Genomic DNA, 22,053 nt, shown 5'->3' with positions numbered 1-22,053 from the left:
ATAATTATTAAATTTATCTAAAAGTTAGAACTCATAATAAAAGTGTTGGTTTAAAATAAGATATAAATTATAGCAAAGTTTCACTCCCAAACGAAGTTATCCACCCATTCCGGTCAGTGGTGGAAAATGTCCGATCTAAAAAAATATGAATTTTTCGTCCGCTAGACACGGCCACACTTGCCCACCGATCGCGACTTTGTTTGTGTTAAAAATGACGCGCATCTCGTTTTGTTCTTGTAATATTGCTCACGGTTTATAAAATAGTCAAACGGAAAAACTCTACCCGGTCGAATTATTATACGCGTGTTCTTGGTTAGCACATTTGCTTAATTTTTGAAAGAACAGTGAACAGCGAGAAACAGTGCGGGCGTTCCTTCACATACAAATACAAACAAAACTTGTGAATGTAGGTGTGTACAAAAAATAACTCAAGCATTTACTCGGCCACCGCCTTAACTGTACAAACGGAAATAAATAAAGGTAAATGGCTTAACGGTATTACTGATTAAGAAATATATTTATACATATATCAAACTACTTTAATAAAGTGTACACAAGCATGTTCTTTGCATAAAGGCGTAGTCGGTGAGTCAGCCACGCCAACAGTCAGCAGTCATCATTTTGCTGGCTGCCTAAACACGCAAATTTGTATGTGTGTGACTGTGTGTGTGTATGTGCGTGAACAAACAGTACCGGTGTGCAATTGCAAAGCTGGTCAACTATAAAGATCGGAATTTACTCAAAATTAGGTCATCACCTCTTTATGCTGATATATGTTGAAACCAGTTTACTTAGTATTGGTTATCAGTCAAAAAGCTGGCGGTGATACGGTATTGTGCCTCTGCTAACTCACGGATACATACTTACTTATATGTATACGGTATCCAGTATTAGAAAAAATAGTAGAACTGATCAGCCGCCGTTAGATTTTACAAAAGTAAACGTATATTTTGAAAGGAAATGAACAAATCGAAATAAATGTTAAATTTGTATATAAAGTGTTTACTAAATTATTAAACAAAAAAAACCATTGAGAGGTGCTTAACACTTTCCTGTATATTTTTCCAATGCTAAATTTACAAATACAAATATTTCGTGTGTGTCGCAGAATTGTAAGTTCATTAAAAAGAAGTACATACATACATACACATTGCAAAGAGTACGGATCGGTTAGCTTGCATCTCATTTTTCCGTGTATACATATACATACATGCATATCATGTATCTACATGTTCATTAAACCACCTACATGCGACTCTTTGAAATTCTATGAAAATGAAAATAAGCACAACTAGTTTGGCAAGTCTTACAAGCCAATATTTGTCCCCTTACTTTTCTATGGCTTTAAGAATGTGGAACAGTTTTTGTTAAAAACTCTTGATAATCGTATACCAGAAAAAAATTTGATGTAGCACTTATCTTATAAAATACTTATAATATAAATACTTAGCCTAAAAAAATATATAAATAATATAAACAGAATGCCATATCCCGGGTTATATTTAAGTAAGAAAAAAGTATACAAGTACATTTATTTTATACATGTATTATTAAAAAAATGTAATTCATTTTTATTTATTATTTTCAGTTTTGATTAAATACGGCCGCAATAAAATATAAATATCTATTCAGCACAAGCAACCCACCACAAAATTGTAATCAATCATGTTAAAGTTTATCCGAGGAAAAGGCCAGCAGCCCAGTGCCGAGAGACAACGCCTACAGAAGGACCTATTTGCTTATCGTAAGGTAAGAAAAGAAAATTTTCATTCTATTTTCTACTTTGAAAAATCGTTGAAGTCCATTTGTATATTTTGTGTGGTGTCATCAAGCTGGAGCCTGGAGGACAAATACATTTTGTTAAAGACATTTATGAGAAGGCTTGATTTTATAAAAATTACCTACCTAACAATCTTTTGTTTTGTCTTCTCCTATCTGCATACTTTTGGGCATGAACATGTAGGTGTTTAGGAGCCTAATGCTATTGTGCCCGTAAATTATGACCTGAAATGTATTACAAAATAATTTACATACTTCCTATTATAAATGGCCGATTTGGTTCCGCTTTATTTAATTAAAAACTGCGTATGAAGTATGTGGGGAGTCGACTTATAAGTTTTACTCTTTAGAGCTTCATAATTTTAGAATTATGCGGTCCAATATATTTTTACTTCCTTCTTGGTGGTGAACTACAAATACATATATTTATTGAAACCTGTAACAGTTTGCATTTATCAGCTTACTGAATTTATACCCTGACTCATTGGTTTGGACTGTCTCTTATCTAGGAATGGATATCTATATTAAGTTGTAAGAATTATGAAATACCATGGTAGAAAAAGATCAAACTTTCAATATAATTTATATAATTTATTTTATCGAAATAAACAAAAAAAATTTATAATATATTGAATACTTTTCCGCTATGTTTAAAATTATATATTTGTATTATGTAGTGTCCATTCCTTTTGCATATTTTTGAATCAAATATACCATAGGAGCTTCCCTATTGCCAAAATATTATAATATATATATATTATAATTTTAAAATGCATTTCGTATAACTTTGTTAGTATAAATGTGTCATTTAACAAAAATGAAACCAGGCCAAAGGTAATCGCCATCCAGTTCCACGAAGAGGGTGTTGCTGATAAGATTGCCTTTATGGGTTGGGTAAATGGTTTGGTTTCACAGACACCCTTTTTTTCAGCCACAAATAAAGTATGCCATTGCCTAAGTACATAGATAGACGTCGTAAAAATGATAAGATTTCAAAGTAAAGCGAAAGAGAATTTATTCGCTTGTTACTGCGTTAGAAATGCAAAGAAACCTGCAATATGAACTTTTATACCCGTACTAGACTCGTTAAAAAGTATGTAACAGGTAGAAAGAAGTGTTTATGACCATATAAAGTATATATGTATATTCCTGATCAGGATCAAAGCGGAGTCAATCTGGCCTTGTTCATCGAGATGAAAGTTGAGAAGTTGCCACGCCCACAAGCCGCCCAAAGTTTTGAACAATATTTGGGAATTTGTAATTTTATTATTTGTCTTCTTAATTTTTTTTTATCAATATTCTCAAAAAATGTCGGAAACGCCTAATTTAAGGCGCACAAGACCCCATAAACAACTTTATTAGATTCGGAAAAAAAGTAATTAAAAGGTAAAAGAAAGCGTTTCCGACTTTATAAAGTAGAAATTCATTTGTATGTATCATACATTTTCATAAGCTCAACTATTAAAACTTGAAAGTTAAGAAGTTGCCACGCCCACAAGCCGCCCAAAGTTTTGAACAATATTTGGAAATTTGTAATTTTTTTATTTGTCTTCTTAATTTTTTATCAATATTCTCAAAAACTGTCGGAAACGCCTAATTTAAGGCGCACAAGACCCCATAAAAAACTTTATTATATTCGGAAAAATAAGTAAATAAAAGGTAAAAGGAAGCGTTTCCGACTTTATAAAGTAGAAATTCATTTGTGTGTATCATACATTTTCATAAGCTCAAGCGGTAGTGTGGTTTTTAGCTAATCACTCGAACATACCGTTCTCCCTTTAAAAATTATAAAATAGACCGAAACAATTATTAGTTGATAAGAACCTATCATTCCTTCCTAAAACATTTGAATATATTTTTCTTTTAGACGGCACAGCATGGCTTTCCTCATAAGCCTTCGGCTCTTGCGTATGATCCAGTTTTAAAATTAATGGCAATAGGAACGCAATCAGGGGCTTTAAAGGTTTTCGGTCAACCCGGAGTTGAGTTGTACGGACAGCATACCTTGGTGAACAATTCTGCATCGGAGCTTAATGTACAGTTACTTGAATGGGTTTATGGAACTGGTCGCATACTTTCCTTGACGGCGGCGAATCAATTAATTCTATGGGAGCCCGTTGGAACCACATTGCTGCCAATCAAAACACTACCATTTGACGGAAAACTTAAAAAAGTTTCATCGCTGTGCTGTTCTTCCAGTAAGGATCTGCTATGGATTGGAACTGAAGGTGGCAACATCTATCAACTTGATTTACACACATTTACCATCAAGGAGCCTGTAATTTACCATGACGTCGTGTTAGAGCAGGTGCCACCGGCCTACAAGCTAAACCCTGGTGCAATTGAGTCAATCCGCCAGCTTCCAAACTCCCCTAGCAAACTGCTTGTTGCATACAATCGCGGCCTGTGTGTTTTATGGGACTTTGAAACCGCCTCTGTCGAGCGAGCATACATAGCTCCTGGACATGGGCAGAGTGTTGGTCTTTCAGTGAATTTCGGAGGATCTGAATTTAGCTGGTATCATGCTGATGGTTCGTATGCCACTTGGAGCATCGATAACCCAGAACCACCATCGAATGTTAATTACGTGCCTTATGGACCTGATCCATGTAAGAGCATAAACCGACTGTACAAAGGCAAGCGAAGGTTAATATAAATTGAGAAGTCAACTTTTTGAATGTGTACTAATTTCGCATTATTTTAGATCCAACGATGTAATTGTTTTTTCCGGCGGCATGCCCCGTTCAGCATATGGTGATCACAATTGTGTGTCAGTTCACGTCAGCGATGGACAAAAAGTGTGTCTTGACTTTACGTCTAAAGTGATTGACTTTTTTGTAACCTTTAAAGACAATAGTGACGTCGCTGAAGTTCTTGTTGTACTTCTTGAAGAGGAACTCTGCGCCTACGATCTTACTGACTCCAATATTTCTGCTATAAAAGCGCCTTATCTTCACTCTGTACATGCATCAGCTGTTACCTGCAATTACCTTGCTTCTCAGGTCATACAGCCAGTATATGAAAGCATTTTACGAGCTGGCGATGAACAAGACATTGATTATAGCAATATTAGCTGGCCCATCACTGGCGGTACTCTCCCGGATGACTTAGAAGAATCTGTAGAAGAGGACGCGACTAAGCTTTACGAGATTCTGTTAACTGGTCACGAAGATGGTTCTGTTAAATTTTGGGACTGTACTGGAGTTTTGCTTAAACCAATTTATAATTTTAAAACTAGCAGCATCTTTGGAAGTGAGTCCGACTTCCGAGATGACGCAGCAGCAGATATGAGTGCTGAACAAGTCGATGAAGGAGAACCGCCTTTTCGAAAATCAGGACTTTTTGATCCTTATTCGGATGATCCTCGTTTAGCAGTGAAGAAAATAGCATTCTGTCCAAAAACCGGACAACTTATTGTTGGTGGCACAGCGGGTCAAATTGTTATAGCCGACTTTATAGACGTATCTGAAAAAGTATCTTTAAAATACAGCTCAATGAATTTGGTCAGCGACCGTGATGGATTTGTGTGGAAGGGTCACGATCAGTTAAACGTGCGATCGAACTTATTAGACGGAGACGCGATTCCTACAACGGAACGTGGTGTAAATATATCAGGAGTTCTGCAAGTTTTGCCGCCAGCAAGCATTACATGCATGGCACTTGAAGCAAGTTGGGGCCTTGTATCTGGTGGCACTGCGCACGGTTTAGTACTCTTTGACTTCAAAAACTTTGTTCCTGTATTTCATCGTTGCACATTAAACCCGAATGATCTTACTGGAGCAGGAGAGCAGCTGTCCCGTCGAAAGTCTTTTAAGAAATCATTGAGGGAATCATTTAGAAAGCTTCGCAAGGGTCGATCGACTAGGACCAACCAGAGCAATCAGGTACCAACAACGGTGAGTAACATTCAGACCATCATCTAACAATCAACTAGTCGTTTATAATAAATTTACATCTCTACAGCTGGAAGCTCGACCCGTCGAGAGACAAATAGAGGCACGTTGTGCAGATGACGGGCTGGGATCCATGGTGCGATGTTTACTATTTGCCAAAACTTATGTTACTAACGGTAAGCCAAATTTTGTACTGTTTTTTGATTTGCTGTAGACAAAAAAATGGTACCGAACCAAGGAATCGCGCAAGTAGGACCCAGTAGCTAAGCATACAGTGTTATTAATTTTGGGACCCCAATAGCTTTATATATAGCGTTTGCCTTGCCAATTTGGATCGATATGCCAAATCTAGTTTTTATAATTTTTCGTTTGCCCCCCACTAATTGAGTAATGGGTAACTTGCCTATAGCGTACTTTTTTGTTTCATTTATAATCTTTGTATACTTACAGTTTATTACAAAATTTACATCTTATTTGTTGTATATCTTGTAAATTTTCAGTCAACATAACGTCGCCAACTTTGTGGTCAGCAACAAATGCCAGTACCGTCTCGGTTTTTCTTTTGCATTTGCCACCAGCGCAGACCGCTGCAACTGCCGTCCCGTCGGCAAGTGGCAATGCACCACCACAGATGCCGCGCCGCGTTTCCGCGCAGCTTGCTAAAGAAATTCAATTAAAACATCGTGCTCCTGTGGTGGGTATTTCTATTTTTGATCAGGCGGGTAGCCCTGTCGATCAGTTGAACACCGGGGAAAACGGAAGTCCACCGCATCGAGTGATTATTGCTTCCGAGGAACAGTTCAAAGTGTTTTCACTTCCGCAACTAAAGCCAATAAACAAATATAAGCTAACCGCTAACGAGGGTGCTCGAATTCGACGCATCCATTTCGGTTCGTTTAGTTGTCGCATCTCGCCGGAGATACTCCAGAGTATGCACGGTGGTAGCCCAACTAAGTCTACGCGCTCATATGGCGATGGAGAGGCGGCTGCTAATATCAGTGGAAGCTTGGCTGCTGGCCGTGGAGATGTGTATAACGAAACTGCATTAATATGTTTAACGAATATGGGCGATATCATGGTTTTATCAGTACCTGAATTAAAAAGACAGCTGAATGCCGCAGCAGTGCGACGGGAAGACATTAAGTAAGTCCCACATACTAATAATATTGTTGGGTTACTTTAAAACACTTAAGTTTAATTTTGCAGTGGAATTTCGTCGCTTTGCTTTACAAACTCAGGAGAAGCACTGTATATGATGTCTTCTTCCGAACTGCAGCGTATTGCTTTAGGCACGTCCACAGTCGTGCAACCAACTGGAATTGTTCAAGTAGAACCATTAGAGAATGAAGAGTCTGTGCTAGAAGAAAATGATGTAGATAATGATAAGGAAACATATGCAAGTGATGAAGTGGTGAATGCACCTGAACTTAAAGATCCACCAGTCATTTCCACATCCACAAGGCCTGCAGATGAAAATGTTGATAGAAATAGTCTTCAGCAAATTAATGGAGTCTACATTTCCAATTCACCTAATCAAGCTAACGAAACTATCACCAGCTCTATTGGCGATATTACCGTTGACTCGGTGCGCGACCATTTAAATCTTACGACAACCACGTTGTGTTCTATTAATACAGAGGAAACAATTGGTGAGTAATCAATTGTTCACTAACATCATCCCACTTATTTTGTTTTGTTATGTATACGTATCTTCATTTAAGAATTACATATATGTTTTCGATTCTTTGTTTTGTTTTGTTATGTATACTTATCTTAATTTAAAAATTATATGTTTTCGTTGCTTTTTTTAGGTTAATTTAGTACTTATAAAAATTTAATTTTTAAAAACTTTTGATTTTAGGTATGCCCACCAAACAACTCTAAATGCAGATACATTTTTCTTTTATTTTAAAAGACCGTACCGTACCTTACGTTTTTTATGACGGTATTTAACTTTTTTTTTCTGTCTACCCTATACAAATGTAGGTCGCCTATCTGTGCTTAGCACGCAAACCAACAAAGCCACTACTACCGTGAACATGAGCGATATTCCAAATATAAATATTTCTAATTTAGAGGACTTGGAATCGAAAAGGTGCGCTACTACAAGAAACATTGACATAAACCGTATCTTACTAATTATTGTATTACTTATCAGAAACACGACGGAGACGAGTACTAGTTCTGTAGTAATTAAATCTATAATTACAAACATATCTCACGAAAAAACGAACGGAGACAGCAAAATAGGAACGCCAAAAACAGCGCCTGAAGAAAGCCAATTTTAATAATTAAAATTAAATGCGATTTTAAGATACCAATAGAAATGACAATGATAATATAAAAAATTTATTTATAATTTGGCTTAAGCGATTATGTTTGAGAATACTGTTCCAAATCCATATACTTTATTTATAATTTTACGTTGACCGCGACTGTTATGTTATAGTAATGTTTCATGTATTTTCACGCAGTGAGTTTATACCCGTTACCCGTAGAGTAAAACGAAATATTATATATTTTTAGAGTGGTAAAAGAGATAAAAATGAGCATTTGCGGCCATTTGTAAAATATTAAAACGCAGCCTGGTTCTTTTTGTTCGTATGAACACTCAAATAACAAAAAATGGTCACGTAGGCATTTGATAAATTTTATATTTAAATTTCCTTTCTTGTGGATTAAAAGGTCATATGCGACATTATATGCGACAAATTTGGTGGTAAAGGGATAGCAATGGCCTAGCGTGCCTTTTAGTTCTGTTGGTCCGTATGAACGTTCAAATACCATCAAAAATTATCATACCCACATTTTTTAAACCTAATATTTAAATGTCCTTTATTTTGGGTTAACTATAATGTGTAACAAAATAATGCCCTTTTTAAAATTACATTGATTAGACCCAAACAATTTACCTGATTACGATGCGCAAATGAAGAGTACAAAAAATGGCCTGAAGCAAGGATGCAGAGAAGAAAGACCCTTAAGTTCAAATTAATTTCTTCGATTGAATTCTTAATAAGAAAACTACATAAGACTGGAAACTCGCATTCCGCTACACTTAAGCTTTCAAACGCGCATTTCTAATAAATTTTATGATTTTTTGTAACAAATATATATAAAAAAGAAAAATACAAACTTTTAAGCACGATATTATATGTGCATGTACTCCCTTTTTAAGTATGTATGTACACGTGAGATACAAATACATTCTTTGGCTAATATCTCCGTAAAATGGCCGAAAATTAAAAGGAAACGCGCAATGGAAAACGATGGATTTATTCGTGTTCATATTTAGTATCTTTCCATCGTAAAATACTACATTTTGTTGGTCTCATCAATGTAATTTTTTCAAGCTATACAGTGCAATTTACAAAAAAGAATGATGATTTTTTTGAGTTTTAGAAAAATTGCAAATGTGTCACTGTGAAGTAGGTTAATGTGCCTTCACGTACTTAGGTAATGTAATTTAAATTTATCTCACATCAACATAGAAAGTTGTTTGCGGATTAGCGGGTATTTCTTAGTCGAGCGACTCGACTATACCGTTCCGTCTTGTATATTGTGAGACCAATTGGACTACAAACCATTGTTTTCTTTATTTCAAAACCAATTTGATTTTATGGTGTATTATTTCTTATTAAAGTAATTTAAGTTTGCATTACCTATAACTAAATTTACGAATACTTGGTAAGTTCTTAACATATTTATTTACATTACAACATTTTCCATGTAAAAATTCCAAAACAAATCCTTTTCCCTTTTGTAAATTGTTATTATGTATGTATATGAGTTTGAATATGTACACCCCAGATAAAAATTACCTAAGTTGGTGTAAAATGGTATACAATTTTAGTAATTTTGTTCTTAAACTGGAACTACGACTAAATTGCCTAAAATATAATACGTTTTATTCCAATTGTCTGGGCGGGCAACCGACTAAAATGTGCAAAAGCCACAGCAATACCCTTACACTAATTTGTATGCCATTTATATGTGGGAATTATTTTTTTTTGGGTATAAAGTATTCAATCGTAAGACTTATGATTTTGCAATTCTTGAAGATTTGTAATAGTTTGTTGTTCTTAAATTACGTATTCTAATGAATTTGACCAAACTGGTCGAATTAAATCGTCGATAGAAAAATTACAAGTAACCACCAAGTATGCTTTATCTACTTTGACTACATTTTTAACTTCTATAAAGTATTATTTTATGAGCATCTGTAGATTATAACTATCTTATATTTATATAACCAATATACCCATTTTTGATTACGAAATTTGTATAATATGGCTATACACTTGTTTAGGATAAAAATTTAATAAAACATATAAGCCATTACTGGAAATAACATAAACATTTTTGGATTTTATAAAGTATTATTTATAACATGAGCATTAAAACTATGTTATATCTATATAATCAATATACACATTTTTTATTACGAAATTTGTTTAATAAAGCTATACCCTTGTTAAGGACTCTTAAAAAATTTAATAAAACATGAATGCTATTACTGCAAATAGCATACCAAAATCTTGTAATTACTACGTTTTGTAAACTTTGCGATATTTCTTAGTTTTTCTAAATGGTTCTAAAATAATATTGGGAGAGCCAGCTAAGGCGAAGAAAGTGAATGAAAGAAAAGGGCACAACTGTGTTATTGCCGTTACTGTCAAATTGTTGATTTTTGTGCAGGTGTCAGCGAAGATCAGTCGGGAAACAATTTAGATGTACATGGAATCAGTCAAAAATGGAAAGTAATGGAAAACTGAAAAGTCATGTTTTTCAGTTTAGGAAAATATTGTGCGTTGGTAAGAGCGACAATTTGCATTAAAATTAACAGGGAAGAGCGTTCCTTTTTATACCCACTTCTCGTAGCGTAGCTGTAGCTATAGCGGTTTACTATCTGCAATTAAATATACGCCTTGAAAGTAAGCATGCAGATTCCAGAGACATAGGCAGAGCGCATAAACATAGTTTATTTTAAAAAATTGCGACGCCCTTTCCAATGCCCACAAACCGCCCAAAAGGGTTACGCCCACTCTTTTTTAAGTTTTCTTTTTAAGTTTCTTTGCAAAATATTTTTTTATTGTACGTTATCCTATAAATTATGGCTTTGGTGTGAGGTGGAGGAATTTTGTGTTAAATCTGTGTCTTTATTATAGATTTATACGCCGGTGTATATATTTATGCCGCCTCCACTGCACAATATCATATAAACTATGTATTTTGTCAGACTGGCAACTTTTGATGGCGTGTTTCTTAATATTTGCTTCAATGTGTTTAGGATTGCGAGCAATTAATATTTGTTCCTTATCGTTCAATAAAGGACGCTATTTAATTAAAGCAATATACCTATTTTGCAGGGGAATTCCATCGGCATTCAATACAAACTATTCAACATATCCAACTTCTCTAATAACGGATTTATTACAGGTGAGTACATTCATACATATCGATAATTATGTTGGAAAACCATAAAACAAAATGATACAAAAGTAAAAGATCTTACCTAGCTGGACTAATTGTCCAATTGATTGACATTAAAAATGCAAAATAAATTAGAAAAAATTAGGACAGAAAATGAGCATCAGTTTGAATATATTTTCATCTCTTTCGTTCACCGCCATTTGGGATTGCTACAATTTTAGAGAGAGCAATATTTAGGCCACTCCTCTCGCATACGTCAACATTTTCGTTCCCTATAATAGGGAGAGAAAATGAGAGGCAACTTAACTATGCTCTCTCCCTTTCGTGTATTGTCATTCAGGTTTGCGGCATTATAAGAGAAAGAATGAAAGAGAGCAATTTTATATTCAAGATTCTTTTATCACGGCCAAAATTTTAGAGAGAGCAATATTTAGGCCACTCCTCTCGCATACGTCAACATTTTCGTTCCCAATAATATGGAAGAGAAAATGAGAGGCAACTTAGCTATGCTCTTTCCCTTTCGTGTATTGTCATTAAGGTTTGCGGCAATATAAGAGAAAGAATGAGAGAGAGAGCAATTTTATATTCAAGATTTTTTTTGCACGACCATTTTGTGCTGCATCATTTAACGTTGCGCTGATTTCTCTGCTGTCGTCGACAGCGGCTGCGTTCGCTGACGCTGTTACTATTCAGCTTGTCGACTTAAATGCATTTTGTGTTTTATTTGGGAAAATTATCATCCCTCTGATTGTACACAATAATAAATAAATTGAAAACATTTTTGGCATGTAACTAAAACCTAAATAATTTCCAAAAACAAGAAATAACAATTATGTTCAGGGCGTTTTTCTGATTGTACAGGCAAAAAGTGTGACTTTTAGGGCGATTTTGGGTACGCATTTTTATGAGTGTATCATTATGTTAGAAATTTTTAAAGTCCAATATTATTACAAATAATGTAGTTCTTTTGATTAAAAAAAGCGGTAAAAATTAATTCTTTAATGCCAATAGACTACAAATTAATTTGAAATTTCATTTTTATTCTTTTGGCTTGCATTATTTTTCCAAGAAAATCTCAAAACAATTGTAGACCATTTCCGACTTTTTAAAAATGTAAGTAATTTACACAATCATACTAATAAATATTGGTTCATACATTTAATATTTTGCTTTACATATAATTTTTTTTGTGTTTTTGATTTGTGTATATTTTGTTTTTGTATCTGAAAATATGGCTTTTGGTAATATTCATATACATTTATAAAGAATTTTTAATTTGAGAACATGACAATAGCTCTTTCACGTTTTTAAAAATGATTCATATTTTATTTATTATTTTATATAATCAGAAGAAAGACACTTTTTAATATTTTAGCCAATAGCAAAATGTCTTATTGGAAAAATGGGGTTTTCTGCCTAAAAAACGAAAAGTGTAAAGGCAAGAAATCAGAAAGGACCGATTTTATAAAATTTAATTTTTGAATTGTCGGTTTTTACCTACGCCGTTCCTCAAATTTACCTGTTACTTTGTTTTTTTTAATACGTTCTTCTGCCCAAAAATAAGTACTTGTTGACATGTTCTTTACCTGCACCATGTATATTTATATTTTTTGTATTTAAATTTCATTTATTTGTTTATATAATCAGAAGAAGACACTTTTGAATATTTTAGCCAATAGCAAAGGGATTTATTGGAAAAATTGGGTTTTCTACCTAAAAACGAAAAGTTTAAAAGCAAGAAATCGGAAACGACCCATTTTATAACATTTAATTTTGTACCTGTCCGTTTTTACCTACGCCGTGCCTCAAATTTACCTGTTACTTTGGTTTTTTAAATACGTTCTTTTGCCCAAAAATATGTACTTTTTAACTTGGCGGTTTTTACCTGCACCATGCATCACATTTACCTAATACTTTGTGAAGTTTAAGCCTCGCGCTTACGATTCCTATCACACTTTAAATACTTTGAAATATCTAACATTATACCTAAGTTTTGTTATTGTTCAAGAGGTTACGTAATCAAATTTGGGTAAAAAAATAAATATGTAACTTTAAATGCCAAACGATTAAAACGTTTGTTTGCGATAGAATCTTTTGCAATGTCTAACTTTATAACCAAGTTTTGTTATTGTTCAAGAGGTTACATATTTAAATTTGGGTACAAAATGAAATATTTAACGTTAAATGCCGAACGATTGAACTTTTTGTTTGCAATGGAATTTTTTTAAACAATTTTTCTGATGCAGTTATTATCTCTAATTTATACATTAGGCAGGTTATAACATTATAGCAAAGTTCTGGTTTTTTAAGGGGTTACATCATTAAATAAAAAAACATTTTTTGGATATAAACTTTTAAACCGTTTTAGTTAAATTACAAATAAAAACTGCCAAAAAATAATTGGTATACTTGCAAAAGAATAAAAAAATAAATACAAAGTAATTACCAATCTAATTGCATTCAGAACCCTTGTACAAAAGAGTGCCTTTCTTGTTATATTTGTGTTGTAAGAAAAAGTATCTTCACACTAATTACATATAATAATACATGAAATGGTAACCGTTTTGGACATGAAAATAAACAAAATTTAAATTTTAATATGTTAATTCTTATTATATTACAACCCTACATTAAATTTTGAATTGTGTATTTATAAATATGTTTTGTTAAATGGTTACGTTTTTTCAATAATCAATAATATACAATTTGAATTTTTTCTTTCCTGATTTCCTTCTGAGAAAAACTTTCTTTATCGGGCAATAAAATAAATTAACATCGAAAACCTTACCAAGTGCCATTTAAAGACATTACATTTTCAACCTGTACCGTTTTTTTGCAATCCATAATTAATATGCAGAAAATATTGCCTCACATCTACTCTGCCATATAGCATTAAAATATAACCGCTTACAAGAGAGTGGGTGTCGCTTAGATATTGCTCTTACCCTCAGTGCCACAAGCAAAAAAGGCGATCGGCAAATGAAATGCATAGACCAATAAATTGCCTTCTCTATTGCGACCGAAAATGGCCGCCTGAGAAGTAGGAGTGGGATAGCTATTGCCTCATCTCAGTTCCGTAATGCAAAACGGTACCCGAAAAATGGGACACAGTATTTATAAGCTGCCTCCTAATTGTGTGACTGAAATGGCTGCTGCCTAACAGTGAGTAAGAGTGGTACAGCTATTGCTCACACCCTCAGTTTCGCAATGCCAAACGGTACCCGAAAAAAAGAATGCATATGTTAATCAGCTGCCTCCTAGTTGTGTGAGCGAAATGGCTGCTGTCTAACAGTGAGTAGGAGTGGCCTAGCTTTTGCTCTCACACACAGTTCAAAAATGGCGACGCGCAAATGAGATGACTATACCTACAAATTGCCTTTTATATTGCGACCGAAAATGGCCGCCTGAGAAGGAGTAGGAGTGAGATAGCTATTGCGTCATATCAGTTCCGTAAATCAAAACGGTACCCGTTTATAAGCTGTCTCATAATTGTGTGACTGAAATGGCTGCTGCCTAACAGTAAGTGAGAGTGGTACAGCTATTGCTCACACCCTCAGTTTCGCAATGCCAAACGGTACCCGAAAAAAAGAATGCATATGTTAATGAGCTGTCTCCTAATTGTGTGACCGAAATGGCTGCTGCCTAATAGTGAGTAGGAGTGGCCTAGCTATTACTGTCACATACAGTTCAAAAATGGCGACGGGCAAATGAGATACATATACATACGAATTGTCTTTTATATTGCGACTGAAAATGGACGTCTCAGAAGGAGTAGGAGTGGCCAAACGTTGTGTTCATATTACCGCAAACCAAAATGGCTGCGGAAGAGGGAGGTGAATATATATTTAAATGCCATCTTTAATTATTTCGACTGAATATAATCCCAAAAAAAGAGTGTAGCAGTTGTTTGTAATTTGTACCCGTATGTTTTATTATTGATACAATAGAAGCTTTTTAATTATTTAAATGAGTTTTTTTATAACGTAAGGGCGCATTGTATAAATTAATTTTCCTAATAATGCCGTCTTTTTTAAAAGTGTTTTATCTTGCAAAGTTGAACGGAAATTATTTATTCCCTTGCTTATTATCCTAAACAAAATTTATTTAAATTGCCGTTAAACACACTTATTTAAATTAACACTTACTTAGTGGAGCCTTTGCGTGCCTCTATTTAATATGTTTATAGTGACGTCACTGCTAGCTTTTGTTAATATATTTTTTATGCAGTTGTGTACAGTAGCACCACTGTGTAGGTATACTTCGCCTATTTTCTAGCAACATTTTTATGTAATATGTATAAACTGTCGACACGGCTCATATACATTTGACATGTGTTGTGTAGAATTGTTTACTTTATACATGTAAAATATACATACTGGCGCCACTGTGCATGTAAACTTGGCATGCTTTATATCTACATTCTTTATGTAATATGTATACATTGGTGGTACGGATTATATATATTTGACATGTATTGTGTAGAATTGTATACTTTACATGTACTATATACATAGTGGCGCCACGGAATATATATACTTGACATATTTTACCGGCCTCACTTTAAATGTAAAATGTAAATACTAGCGCCACTGTGCCTTTGTGTTTGACGTTTGTATATACTTATACTTGTATAAGCCGTTGTATAAGGTGCGCCACTGTACTTTTTACACCAATTGTGTGTAGTGGCTCCACCTAACTTTTACATAAGCTGTATAGTGGCATCACTGCAGTTTAAATTAATTGTGTATACTGGCAACCCTGCACTTCTAAATGAGATGCTTCTATTGGCACCACTTGTATAAGCTGTTCTGTATAGTAGCGCCAGTGCGGATAGCGGTATTAAACAACACACAACTGCTTTACCAACACACCACACTGCCGCCACTATACTCAACAGCTTTAACAACACTGGCGCCACTACACTCTACTGCGTAGGAAAGAAAGAAAAGGAAAGGAGACGACATATCGGGAAACCGAATTGCTACACAAGAAATGAGGCTTTTTATAACGTCTTGCCGCATTGTATAAACTCATTTTCTTATTAATGCGGTCTTTTTTAAAAGTGTTTTATCTTGCAAAGTTGAACGGAAATTATTTATTCCCTTGCTTATTATCCTAAACAAAATTTATTTAAATTGCCGTTAAACACACTTATTTAAATTAACATTTACTTAGTGGAGCCTTTGCGTGCCTCTATTTAATATGTTTATAGTGACGCCACTGCTAGCTTTTGTTAATATATTTTTTATGCAGTTGTGTACAGTAGCACCACTGTGTAGGTATACTTCGCCTATTTTCTAGCAACATTTTTATGTAATATGTATAAACTGTCGACACGGCTCATATACATTTGACATGTGTTGTGTAGAATTGTTTACTTTATACATGTAAAATATACATACTGGCGCCACTGTGCATGTAAACTTGGCATGCTTTATATCTACATTCTTTATGTAATATGTATACATTGGTGGTACGGATTATATATATTTGACATGTATTGTGTAGAATTGTATACTTTACATGTACTATATACATAGTGGCGCCACGGAATATATATACTTGACATATTTTACCGGCCTCACTTTAAATGTAAAATGTAAATACTAGCGCCACTGTGCCTTTGTGTTTGACGTTTGTATATACTTATACTTGTATAAGCCGTTGTATAAGGTGCGCCACTGTACTTTTTACACCAATTGTGTGTAGTGGCTCCACCTAACTTTTACATAAGCTGTATAGTGGCATCACTGCAGTTTAAATTAATTGTGTATACTGGCAACCCTGCACTTCTAAATGAGATGCTTCTATTGGCACCACTTGTATAAGCTGTTCTGTATAGTAGCGCCAGTGCGGATAGCGGTATTAAACAACACACAACTGCTTTACCAACACACCACACTGCCGCCACTATACTCAACAGCTTTAACAACACTGGCGCCACTACACTCTACTGCGTAGGAAAGAAAGAAAAGGAAAGGAGACGACATATCGGGAAACCGAATTGCTACACAAGAAATGAGGCTTTTTATAACGTCTTGCCGCATTGTATAAACTCATTTTCTTATTAATGCGGTCTTTTTTAAAAGTGTTTTATCTTGCAAAGTTGAACGGAAATTATTTATTCCCTTGCTTATTATCCTAAACAAAATTTATTTAAATTGCCGTTAAACACACTTATTTAAATTAACATTTACTTAGTGGAGCCTTTGCGTGCCTCTATTTAATATGTTTATAGTGACGCCACTGCTAGCTTTTGTTAATATATTTTTTATGCAGTTGTGTACAGTAGCACCACTGTGTAGGTATACTTCGCCTATTTTCTAGCAACATTTTTATGTAATATGTATAAACTGTCGACACGGCTCATATACATTTGACATGTGTTGTGTAGAATTGTTTACTTTATACATGTAAAATATACATACTGGCGCCACTGTGCATGTAAACTTGGCATGCTTTATATCTACATTCTTTATGTAATATGTATACATTGGTGGTACGGATTATATATATTTGACATGTATTGTGTAGAATTGTATACTTTACATGTACTATATACATAGTGGCGCCACGGAATATATATACTTGACATATTTTACCGGCCTCACTTTAAATGTAAAATGTAAATACTAGCGCCACTGTGCCTTTGTGTTTGACGTTTGTATATACTTATACTTGTATAAGCCGTTGTATAAGGTGCGCCACTGTACTTTTTACACCAATTGTGTGTAGTGGCTCCACCTAACTTTTACATAAGCTGTATAGTGGCATCACTGCAGTTTAAATTAATTGTGTATACTGGCAACCCTGCACTTCTAAATGAGATGCTTCTATTGGCACCACTTGTATAAGCTGTTCTGTATAGTAGCGCCAGTGCGGATAGCGGTATTAAACAACACACAACTGCTTTACCAACACACCACACTGCCGCCACTATACTCAACAGCTTTAACAACACTGGCGCCACTACACTCTACTGCGTAGGAAAGAAAGAAAAGGAAAGGAGACGACATATCGGGAAACCGAATTGCTACACAAGAAATGAGGCTTTTTATAACGTCTTGCCGCATTGTATAAACTCATTTTCTTATTAATGCGGTCTTTTTTAAAAGTGTTTTATCTTGCAAAGTTGAACGGAAATTATTTATTCCCTTGCTTATTATCCTAAACAAAATTTATTTAAATTGCCGTTAAACACACTTATTTAAATTAACATTTACTTAGTGGAGCCTTTGCGTGCCTCTATTTAATATGTTTATAGTGACGCCACTGCTAGCTTTTGTTAATATATTTTTTATGCAGTTGTGTACAGTAGCACCACTGTGTAGGTATACTTCTCCTATTTTCTAGCAACATTTTTATGTAATATGTATAAACTGTCGACACGGCTCATATACATTTGACATGTGTTGTGTAGAATTGTTTACTTTATACATGTAAAATATACATACTGGCGCCACTGTGCATGTAAACTTGGCATGCTTTATATCTACATTCTTTATGTAATATGTATACATTGGTGGTACGGATTATATATATTTGACATGTATTGTGTAGAATTGTATACTTTACATGTACTATATACATAGTGGCGCCACGGAATATTTTTTTTTTTTTTTTTTTTTTAAATTTTCAACGCCTAATAGACGCTGGCATTTTTATTGTACTCTGATTTTTCTTTTTTAAAAATATATAGTAACAATTTATGGCATATTTACATTTTTGGATTTGCGGTATTTATACGCGCTTAGTTACAAGTGTTAATTTAGGAATTACATTTACGAGTGACATTTTTGGTTAACTTGGCTGCGGTTATGCGCGCATTTAAATTTAACGTTACTAGGAGAAATAGTTTGCAACAATTTACAGTTTTAGATTTCTTGGTAGTCATTTTGCGCGCCATAGTTTAAGGTATCGGTTTAAGTTTAAAGTAAACATAAAAATTGCTTATCATTAGAGGGGACAGTTATAAGTAGATTTTAGAGTAATATGTAAGTTGATTTGCATTAGACAGGCGTTGGCGTGGTGTCCAGCGATGAGACTATAATTGACGGCGGCGACGAAAGTTGGTTACTATCATCCGACGAGATAGATAGTACTGTTGCCCATCCTTCATTTATGTCTCCATTATGGCCGTCCATTTTGTTGTTGCGTTTCGTGTTTTTCACTTTAAATAGCTGCTGCACAGGCGCCACTGCCGGGTTAAAAAAGCTACTGACTTGCCGATTTGTGTTCGGAGCGAAGGCGGGCTGTTGGACTTCGATAAATCGACAGGAAAAAACACGGCTGGTACTCGATGTTATAGTATTTTTAACCACCTGATTGTTATCGATATCCCGCGAAGCTTTTACCGGCATCGGTAGCTGGTCTCACACTCCGATTTAAATTTGGAGCGTTGGCGGACTGTTTGACGCGAAGTTTTTAACGGCTTCGGTATCTGGTCTCACACTCCGATTTATGTTTTGAGCGTTGGCGGGCTATTGGGCTTCGATATATCGGCAGGAAAAACATGTCTGGTACTCGATGTTCTAGCATTTTAACCGCCAAATTGTTATCGATGTCCCGCGACGCGTTTCCCGGTATTGTTGGCATTATCGGTAGCTGGTCCCACAACTCCTAGGCAAGAAGCGTGTGTAAATTGTGTAAGTGATTAAATGTGTTATAGTTTTGAGCAGTAATTAACAATATTATTGTTGCTTTCAGTGTCGTTGCTCACAACGCCGCTGCGGAGGTGCCAGCATATAACAGGCAACGGCCCATCCGGACCGTCAACCCCAATGCATGCATTCCAACTGTGGCTGGCGAAAAGCATGCGGCGCAGTGTGACGTCATCAACAGGAAGAAGCCGGTTGGCCGTAAATGCAATTTTATACCAATCTGTGGGGGAAAAATTAATCAATACTTATTTTTCCAGATCGGATTGTCGAATCATTTGCCGGTCCAATACGGTTTGGGCAGGGGCCAAGCTAGGAGTATGCCATCTGGCAGCCGCGGCAAAACATTGCCCTCTGCCAACTCCGCCGTTGCTGTCCCAGCTGCCAGTGAGTGTGTCACCGCCTACATGAGCCCGAAGAGCCGAGGGCCGGCGCCAGTTTGCATTTATGAGCCGCTGCCGTTGCTGCTGCAGGCATCGGAAAGGTGGGCAGCGTAGGCCTGCTTCCATCTTCAGGCAACTGTCCGTCGGATGACCGTCGTCTTCTCCATCCAACAAGCCCCTGTTATCGGCCAGGGCCAGGCGAGGAGTGCGGGACGTCTGAAAGTGCCGATGGTTCTTGCCGAGGATCCACCTCCTGCTACCGGTGCCGCTGGCGCTGTTGCTGCTGTCGCTGGTGAGTGTGTCGCCGCCTGATGCATTTCAACACACAAAATGTATTAGGAGGGGAGAAACTAATCCAGTCTTCTTTCTTCCAGGGTGACAAGCCACTGTTTGCTGGCACGTGATGATTGACCAGGTGCCAAGAAGAAGTCAAGTCGCAGGGAATTGTCAAAGGCCAAAAACACCCTCTGCTGCCGATGCTGAGGGCATCGGTGCTGATGTTGCTGCTGCTGCACAGTGAGTCGTTCAGGTGAGGGCTGGCGTCAGTGTTCGCAATTTGGACGTCTGTATCTTCTGCTGTTATTTCAGGATTTACTGTTCTTATTGCATGGCAAGCCTGTTGCCGCCGGCCGAAAGGAACGCGCATTGGTGTCTCCAGTGTCTTCGCCCAGGCCTTCAGCCGGCTCCTGCCAAGCGTTTCAGACGGTCCCTGTGAAAGCCGCTGGTGCGCTGCATCATACAGCAGTTGAATTGGAGTTGTTTTGGACACAGCCATGCAGACGCCGCTGACCCTGCTGGCGCTGTTGTTGCTGCCGCTGATGTTATGCTGTTCCAGTCTCTCCTCATTAATCTGGTTCGCAAAGCCCTGACGCTGCGTATGCGACCCCTGGTGCTGCTTCCCATGCTTCAGTAACTTCTCCTCCAGCTTATTGTTGGTGGGCGTGCATCGGGGGCGGATCCTCAAGTTTCCGGCGCTTTAGTCTCCACATCCGGGCTTTCAGAGAGTGCTTTTGTTGTTGCTTTTGCCGGCCTTGCTTCTGCTGATTGCTGTAGCTGCTGCCATTGTGGGCTAGACCTGTTTCTGCTGCTGTTGTTGTGTCGTGGAGGTTTGGTGAGAGAGATTGTAAGGAATGGAAAGAAAACTAATACATATTCTCTTTCTTTCAGGGAGGAGCGCTGATGAGGCGTCAGATGCAGCAGCAAATGGAGCCGTGAAAGCAGAAATACCGCAGGCGCTAAAGCCCCCGGTTGGAAAGGAAGAATGCGCCGCAGTCCCGCGTCTTCAACAGGAATACGCCAGTTTGCCACGAGTGATGATCCTGCTTGCGGTTCCTTTGCTGCGGCAGTTTCTGCTTTTGGGGCAAACATACACAGCATGCTGTTCAAGGCGCTATTCCGGCCACCGGATTTACGACGCCCCGCTTCTGCGTAGGCATACGCTGCCGGATCCTCCAGTTATGCTGCTGCTGCCAATATTGTTGTTGTTGCTGCATGCTGGACTGCATGCACCATTGTTGCTGCATGGCAAGCATGTTGCCCCCGGTCAACCAGCTGAGCGTGATTGAAATGTTGCTGATGACGCCGTCTCATGGCCAAGCATTGCAGGCAGTCCTCATAAGCGCGACCGCCGCGTCGGCATAACACCGCCAAAAGGACCGATTGCTAAGATGGACTCGGTCACGCAGGGGGCGCCGACCCTACTGCCGCTGTCGTTGTTGCTTTTGGGGCAAAAGCGCGCCTCACACTAGAGCCCCGCCTCCTCAGGAAGACCGGATTTGCCATGCCGGCGTTGGGCTCAGGGTCATACAGGCCTACAGAAATGGTGGGTGTGGGCGGCGAAATGTTCAGCACACCACCAGGCCTCCTCCTCAACTGATTCTGGTCTTGCTGCTGCTGTTGTTGCTGACT

At 36.8% G+C, this 22,053-nt stretch overlaps 2 protein-coding genes across 3 annotated transcripts; both read left to right on the top strand.

Moving 5' to 3' along the window:
* Positions 1 to 170: 170 nt before the first annotated feature.
* Positions 171 to 9,514, top strand: LOC122621664 (lethal(2) giant larvae protein). 2 transcript variants are annotated; one of them, XM_043799613.1, is made up of 9 exons: positions 171 to 480; positions 1,589 to 1,749; positions 3,647 to 4,425; positions 4,484 to 5,675; positions 5,743 to 5,848; positions 6,173 to 6,815; positions 6,879 to 7,321; positions 7,659 to 7,767; positions 7,831 to 9,514. In XM_043799613.1, the coding sequence occupies exons 2-9, from the start codon at positions 1,666 to 1,668 to the stop codon at positions 7,958 to 7,960; spliced, it is 3,486 nt and encodes a 1,161-aa protein (XP_043655548.1). In that variant the 5' UTR covers positions 171 to 480; positions 1,589 to 1,665; the 3' UTR covers positions 7,961 to 9,514. The 2 variants fall into 2 exon arrangements, with proteins under 2 accessions (XP_043655548.1, XP_043655556.1); XM_043799621.1 differs by lacking the exons at positions 7,659 to 7,767; positions 7,831 to 9,514 and adding an exon at positions 7,534 to 7,649.
* A 10,206-nt stretch (positions 9,515 to 19,720) lies between these two features.
* On the top strand, positions 19,721 to 20,478 carry LOC122625158. Its single transcript, XM_043805105.1, has 2 exons — positions 19,721 to 19,963; positions 20,023 to 20,478. The coding sequence occupies exons 1-2, from the start codon at positions 19,886 to 19,888 to the stop codon at positions 20,257 to 20,259; spliced, it is 315 nt and encodes a 104-aa protein (XP_043661040.1). The 5' UTR covers positions 19,721 to 19,885; the 3' UTR covers positions 20,260 to 20,478.
* The last annotated feature ends 1,575 nt before the right edge of the window (positions 20,479 to 22,053 follow it).

Source organism: Drosophila teissieri, chromosome 2L (genome assembly GCF_016746235.2).
Source record: "Drosophila teissieri strain GT53w chromosome 2L, Prin_Dtei_1.1, whole genome shotgun sequence".
In the NCBI taxonomy this organism is placed as follows: domain Eukaryota; kingdom Metazoa; phylum Arthropoda; class Insecta; order Diptera; family Drosophilidae; genus Drosophila; species Drosophila teissieri.
Note: the sequence above shows the minus strand (reverse complement) of the source record. Positions and strands in the feature narration are given on the sequence as shown.

Excerpts from the sequence above, each read along its gene's own strand:
- LOC122621664 (XM_043799613.1), top strand. The coding sequence starts at position 1,666 with ATGTTAAAGTTTATCCGAGGAAAAGGCCAGCAGCCCAGTGCCGAGAGA. Across the intron at positions 5,849-6,172 it reads CAAAACTTATGTTACTAACG|TCAACATAACGTCGCCAACT; the intron begins GTAAGCCAAATT and ends GTAAATTTTCAG. Across the intron at positions 6,816-6,878 it reads GTGCGACGGGAAGACATTAA|TGGAATTTCGTCGCTTTGCT; the intron begins GTAAGTCCCACA and ends TTAATTTTGCAG.
- LOC122625158 (XM_043805105.1), top strand. The coding sequence starts at position 19,886 with ATGCATGCATTCCAACTGTGGCTGGCGAAAAGCATGCGGCGCAGTGTG. Across the intron at positions 19,964-20,022 it reads CAGGAAGAAGCCGGTTGGCC|ATCGGATTGTCGAATCATTT; the intron begins GTAAATGCAATT and ends TTATTTTTCCAG.